At 43.6% G+C, this 6,940-nt stretch overlaps 1 protein-coding gene across 1 annotated transcript; it reads right to left on the bottom strand.

Moving 5' to 3' along the window:
* Positions 1-309: 309 nt before the first annotated feature.
* On the bottom strand, positions 310-6,671 carry LOC143711071 (pregnancy zone protein-like). The gene is made up of 28 exons (XM_077202355.1): positions 6,567-6,671; positions 6,366-6,480; positions 6,167-6,287; positions 5,973-6,082; positions 5,729-5,899; positions 5,416-5,640; positions 5,125-5,337; positions 4,897-5,046; positions 4,497-4,646; positions 4,334-4,409; positions 3,945-4,122; positions 3,626-3,851; positions 3,420-3,543; positions 3,224-3,345; positions 3,092-3,143; positions 2,916-2,999; positions 2,632-2,808; positions 2,436-2,511; positions 2,195-2,351; positions 2,030-2,104; positions 1,789-1,951; positions 1,530-1,714; positions 1,245-1,460; positions 1,037-1,158; positions 839-920; positions 663-746; positions 475-580; positions 310-405 (listed from the first exon to the last, which is right to left on the bottom strand). The coding sequence occupies exons 1-28, from the start codon at positions 6,611-6,613 to the stop codon at positions 365-367; spliced, it is 3,648 nt and encodes a 1,215-aa protein (XP_077058470.1). The 5' UTR covers positions 6,614-6,671; the 3' UTR covers positions 310-364.
* Positions 6,672-6,940: the final 269 nt, after the last annotated feature.

Genomic DNA, 6,940 nt, shown 5'->3' on the forward strand with positions numbered 1-6,940 from the left:
ATGACTTGTCTACATTACACAATTGTCTGTTTATTGCTTTTTGGTTTTAAGAGTAAAACTGGCTGCACTGGATAGTCTGTTATTGAATGCCTTCATAAAAGTTTATATAGAAAAATTGTTCATTACCTTAATTAGTAAGGGGAAGAGCACTTAATTGGTCCACAGTCAAAAAAAAAAGTTGAGTCATGGCCTCAGTGAACTACAGTCGTGTAAGGATTTGAAGTCACAGCACAAATAACTCATGAACACAAACTTCCTGCTTCAAACAAATGTCACAGATTAGCAAGAAAAGGAGGCAAAGAGAACCGATTGTACAAAAGCAGTTTATTTAAGGCATGTGTCCTACAACCAGTACTGAATCAAATCATGGACAGGGACACGTATAGGTGGTCTCGAACGAATCACCTGAGGGAGGAACATGAAAATGAACTGGGAATTCAGCCAGAGCAAATCATGATTAGGATGAAAGCTTACTTGTCTGATAGTAGTCATAAACATTTATGACCGCTGGCTTGAGATTGTTCACTTTAAGAACCCGTTTCAGCTGTAGAGTGTAACTCATGGGGACACCTTTGGGAACCTGCGAGACAGAAAGGATGAAAAGCAGCACATACACAGAACATGAGATGGCATCTAGAAATATACCCAGTGTACGGTCTCACCTCTTTCAGATACACTAGAACATGATCATCTTCAGAGTCAACGCGCTCCACTAGCGGGGCAAACGATTGGGGTGAAGAACCAAGCTGAGGGGAAGAGACATTTACATACAGATTTACAACTGAAGGAGCTTCAAGCATCCTGGGACCTTCTAAATCTCCTTAAAACGCATACGAACCAGTGACGTATCTGCCTTGAAGCCTGACAGGAGCTTAATGTCCACGATAACCATGTTAGTGCTTGCTTTTACACCATTGAACCTGAATGAGGGTGATGGGAAAACAGAGGTTTAGTCAACAGGATCAAGAACACAGCTTCCTTTTTTAAGGGTCATAAACATGAGCTGGTTTCAGGACACAAAGTGAAAGGTTCTTACATCACCGTGAAGGTCAATATGAGATTGGCTTCAAGCGGTTGGCAGTCTCCAGTCACCTTTGCTTCAACACTCAGTGTTTTTGAGACTTTAACAGGTGTTGGGATGTTGTAGAAACACGCAACCTACGGTATGAGTGCAGAGCAAAAAAAAAAGCACAGTCGGATAAGAATGTGCACATAAGAAACAAAGTGGGGGTGAAAATACAGACCTGCACAGACACACAAGAGGATCCTGACACTTTAACACTATATTTGCCAGGAACATTATTCAGCCGCTTCTCCTGATACAGCAGCCTATTGTCCCGATTCACTTTGAAGCTATACGAGTCTCCTTCTGAGGACTGTACGGTAACAGTGCTGGAGCCATCCAAGCTGAACACTTGAGCAGCGTACACAGACAGGGCATGAAGAGCCACCACAGTGTCCTAAAAAACAACCACTAGATTAAAAACTCCACTCATGATTGTGTGCTCATGTTTGGTAGTCAGAGGCACCTGGGTGGAGGAGAAGCCTCCATAGGGATTCTGCTGGGTCACGAGCCAGTTGACAATGCGGTTAGCATAGCCCAGATTAGCCGCTGTGAAAGGCTGAACAGCGAGAACTGCTAGAAGCACGTAAGAGCTGATCTCCACCGCCAGAGTATCACCAGATGTCGTCTGAGACCAATGGACCTTATTGCCTTAAGATGAGATGGAGGGGACAAGTTAATGCCAAAAGACCCCGATGAACCATCAAGAGACTGGTATATCTCACCATCAGAAATGGCATAGTTGTCCAAGGAAGTTAAAAGCTGTGATCGAGTGGTGGTCTCTCCAGCCAGACAAAAGGTGTAGGCCAGCAGAGCCGTGGTGTAAGTGTTTGCCAGGTCCCCAATGGCAGGCCTCAAACATGACAGAGCGTTGGTAATGATGGGATCCTGAAAGCAAAGCAGATATCAGACAACATCTAGAAAAGGTCACCTGCAAGGGGCTCATATAACTACTGATGTTCTTACTGTGACGGGGACGCCTAGTTCAAGGAGCGATGCAACAATGTAGGCAGTCATGGTCACGCCATCACCAACTCCACCCTAAAACACACCCACAGACTGATTTAAAAGAACAGCCTCACACTCACAATTCAATTGATTAGAGCACAGTTTAAGAAACATGTAATGCACCTTCATGTCGATGTGGTGCAGAGTTCCCTGCTGAATGAAACAGCCGTCTGATCCCTGCTTGCTGATCAACCAATCCTTTGCACTCTGCAGGACATGTGGATCAATGAAGATAAATTGCCTTGCAAGACCAAAAGACCTCATGACAAAGGCAGTCAACCTGGCCGTGGAGAAGAGATCACAAACTGAACTTACAAAAAGCTGGTGCCACAGATTATACACAGTAAAACCGTGAGAAACTCACCATGTATTCGATTCATCATTACCAAATGTGCTGTATGAACCATCAGTGTGTCTGTAGTTCAGTTGTCTTTGGTATCCTGATTAGGTCAAAAGCCACATGCAAATTGGTCAGGGAGTTAAACAGTCTGGCACACTCCAATGTGAAGAGAAGGACTAAACTCTTAATTTAGTCTCCTACATAAGTGGATTTTCCATACCGCTCTTTAGGAAGCCTGTGGCCGTCTCTCGGATTGCTGCGGTGAGTTGCCCCGTGACTTCCAGGTACAGTAGGATGTAAATATTGGGAGCAAGAACAATCATATTTTGTTCTCCACAGCCAAATGGCATCTTTAATAACCTATCCAGGTTCTTTAGTGCACGACCCATTATGTCCCCTACAAGAGGTCAAGCATAAAACCCACATCAAAAAATAAGTTAAAAAGTTCCAGTAAAAGTTCTCCTAAATATTACCTGTCAATTTCTATTTAATAAAATACTTTACCAAGGACTGAAACAGAGCATCTAGCTGATCCTTGAACCACATTTTTTGGAAACGTCAGGGTCACGTCTTCAGAAAGAACTTTTCCTACAGACCGAAAATGGATTTGTACTGAGCACTAGGCTAATGTTTGGCTGTACATGGAGAAAGTATTGGGGAATCATTGAGTGCAAACAAACCCTTTGGACACAGTAACCAACTCTGGGTGTTAGTCCTTTCAACACCTTCAGGCTATAGAAGCAATAAAACACCACATCAGTAAAGCAGTATGAACTTCATGACCAGACTCCAGAAGGTTTGTTGACACTTACCAGGACAAGTAGACTTCGAGTGACTATGTCAATGCGTCCTCTCGTCGGCACAGTCACGACCTCAGTGCCACATCGACTACGGGATGATTCAGCCGAAGCACTGAAAGTCACATTGACTGTTCCTGCAGTGACAGATAGGAAGTGAGCAACTCCTAATATATACTCCTAATTTAGAGACACGAGGTCCAAAACTGACCGAGAACAGAAGCTAAGAGAACCCATTTAAAGGTCTTTCTCCCATTTGCACAAAGACAAGATGAATACGGATCAGTATATGGTTTAAGAGTGAAGGCCGTGGATGAATCTGGAGTTACTTTAACCTGCCAATGAAATAGAGCACATGGAGCAAAGACACATGACCTTCTTTATAAAAATCCATTATATAAAGAAACCATGGCAGACCATGATGCACTTGGACAGATAGCTGAAGACCGTGGCCTTCAGATCAAAAGACTCCCCACGGACGATGGAGTACGGCAGGGAGAGCTCAAGGAAGAAGGGCTGGAAGACCGTCAGCAGAGCAGGAGGAGCCAGACCAAAACCTTCGGAAGACAGGCAGAATGCCTCCGTCTCCCATGTGGTGATGGTGTCAGGAACAGTGAGGGGAATTTGTGTGGATCCAGTGTCTCTGAAGGATAGCACAAGAGAGAAATAAGGGGAAAAGGAGAAGTAAAAACTGTAGGCAAATAGCTTTAGAAGGAATAACACTGTGCTCACTAACCCCACTTGAGAAAGCTGCCAGAGCCATGTTTCTGGAAAGTAAGTCCTGATGGTTACTTCAGAAGCAGAAAGAGCTGGAGGTGACTCTTCCTCTTTGGGAGGAACCATTTCAGGAGAAGCCATTTCAGGAGGAGCCCTTTCAGCCATAGCCATGGGCCCAGGACGACCACGAAAATTCACTGGAGAGACAAGCGATTTTACACCTTACTTTGAACTTTCTTAGTGTCTGCAGAATAAACAAGGCCCATAACGGCCCCACTTTAAAATAAAAAAAATGTAGTATTAAAACTAAAAATTAAAAATTTGCTGATCCACAAAAAACATGAAACAACCTTTCCTAACTCAAGCAGAATTTTTCACTGAAAGAATTCCCGATCTGCATAGACCTACTTTCTGGTAATCTGGGATACAGTGGGCACGGAGGGGCTCGTACAGGGAGATTTGTTGAGATCTTCATCCCCAGGCTCTGGCATAGTCACAAGCCAAAACAAGACAGATTTAAAGACAACGACTGTATTATTCAGTAACTATATGGTCACGAATGGTTTTCTACCTTGAAGGTGGTGTAGGCTTGATTTGTAGGAGCAGGGTAGGGAGGATTCATACGAAGACCTGGACGGGGTCGAAAACCTAGACACTCTGGTTCATCCTGAACACTGGATGGGTAACCTGATAGCAAGCGCACTGGGAGCAAGTCAAACACCTATGACCATAAAACAGTGTTTGTCACGTTTCTGAAAAAGTGTTTAACAAAAATGCCAAACCTTAATGCATTTATGGTCAGTTTATAATATTAGTGTTAATTTACGGTTTAAAAAAAAAAGCTATAATCATAACAGCCGCATAATAGCATAGGTTTGTCCAATTAATCCATCAGTATTAATAAATTCTCAAGTTGAACCTGGAATGGTAAGCAAGACCAACAAGAATTTTAATCAACTGCACATTGATACCATTTTAGCACTCAGACGTCTTCCTGGCTCCATGATCCGGATGCTCTGATCTACAGCACTGATCCCACACAGAGATCCTGCTTGAGCAGAGACAGTCAGAACATTTCCCTCAGCAGGAACAGCCATAGCAGGAGAAAACTGTAGAGACACCTGGAACAAGGACCAACACACTGTAGGACACGTCACCATTCCTCACTTGAAGCCTAAAGAGGCTAGTGTACCACATACTTTGTTTTGGAGACACGTTTCTGTGTCAAACGACGCACTACCAACAACAACATTCTCACTGGGCAGAACGCAGTAGACCAGAATCTGCACTACTGGAGCCATATCGACACTGACAGACAGCTGGAACGACACAGAGCCGCTCGTTACCGCATCACAAGGCCTCGCTTTGACCGTCTGAAATCCATCGAGGACGATCACTCCTTTGGACAAGACCTGACAAAGACAAACGGGTGCATAAAATGTGCTGGACAAACAGGCCAAAGGAATTGATAAAAGCAGATATCCACTCACCATATAGAGGATGTCAACACTGTAGTCGCCAGACTCTCCAACAAAAGTATACTTCACGGTCACTGGAAACACAGCACCACATTTGAGCGGCTGCTCGAGCTTCACTATAGTCAGTTCACTAGATGGGTTGTTTGGAGAATCAGGATTGAGAAGCTGAACAACCCTTGTATCTGTAGTGAAGTATGGTGATTTGTAACGATTAACAACTGCTGGAGTTGCACTTGCCTGGGGAACCACAATGAAATCGGTTTCATTTAAAAGATTTAGAGAATGTAGGGTCAACATTTCACAAGATACAAAGAGCAAATCATACCACCAGATTGAGAGCAGCTTTAGGAAGATTAGCAGTGTTGAGAGAGAACGTGGCCAGTCCGTTCTGGTTTGTGGTCAGATTCTGCAGCAGTTTGTTGGGCCAGCTGTTACCACCCAGGAGATAAACCACTTTGTTTGCGATTGGAGTACCATCAAAACGAGACACTGAGATCTGTTGGGAATGATAAAGGTTAGGAAAGGGAACCAATGTGAAGGCTTTTGCCACAAGTGATAAACTTTCTTGCCTTTCCATTAATCATTGATCCAGGCTCAAAATTATCGGGGATGTCCACAAACGTGACCTTGCCAACTTCAAACGTAATGGACACAGTTGCAGATTTTGACATCAATACATCTGGGGAAAAATAAACAAATGCACCGAACTAACAAGTAAACTCTCTATACATGTGCCGTTGGTTCATATCAGTGAATAGCTCACCTGTTCCCTCCTCAGTGATGTTCACATTTACAAGAAAAGTATCTTTCATATTATTTTCAAATTTGGTGTTGAAAAACACTGATGTATCAACGGTAAGGGAGGCACAGCCTGTGACATTCATCTGGTAGCAGAACAAAGTGTCACATTAAAGTCAAGCACAAACAGAAGAAAAACCCTCAATGTAAGACAGGAGTCACACCTCTGCGGTTTGTTTCAGGCACCGCAGAGTCAAGTCAGGAACAATGCCGTATGGAAAGGGATCACGACATACTTCCACCAAGGCTTGACCAGGTACAGGTTGGCCATATGTGTATCTGGGAAAGGTCACAAGGAACAAGATCAAGTAGTGACAAACCACAAGACAAGGTGGTGGAAACAAAAAAAGAAAGAAAAACCTCACTTGGCACAAGCCTCAACTTTCAGTCCCACATCTGCAACGCTGTACATCTGTGGTGTGTTTACGGTCACGTCAAACTTGGGTAAAACTAAACCAGAAACAAAATGCTTTAGATTAAGACCCCAGGTATGTCATTGAACTGTTGCACATTATATACACAGACTTACCGTATTTTCACCTCAAAAACGTGGGAGACCATTTGGTCGCCAATAAAAGCCTTTAGTGTGTACATCCCCATCTGAGCCTCTGGGTTTAGCTCATGAGAAAGCTGCAATATCCAGTCCGTTGAGGAAATATTTGTCCACTGACCAATCCGGTTCTTCTGATTGTCCTATTAAAACAGTAACCCGCTAAGAGAAAAACTGCAAACAAAGCAA

Source organism: Siphateles boraxobius, unplaced genomic scaffold, assembly GCF_051911475.1.
Source record: "Siphateles boraxobius isolate OS27281-9 unplaced genomic scaffold, OSU_SipBor_1 49, whole genome shotgun sequence".
Classification (NCBI taxonomy): domain Eukaryota; kingdom Metazoa; phylum Chordata; class Actinopteri; order Cypriniformes; family Leuciscidae; genus Siphateles; species Siphateles boraxobius.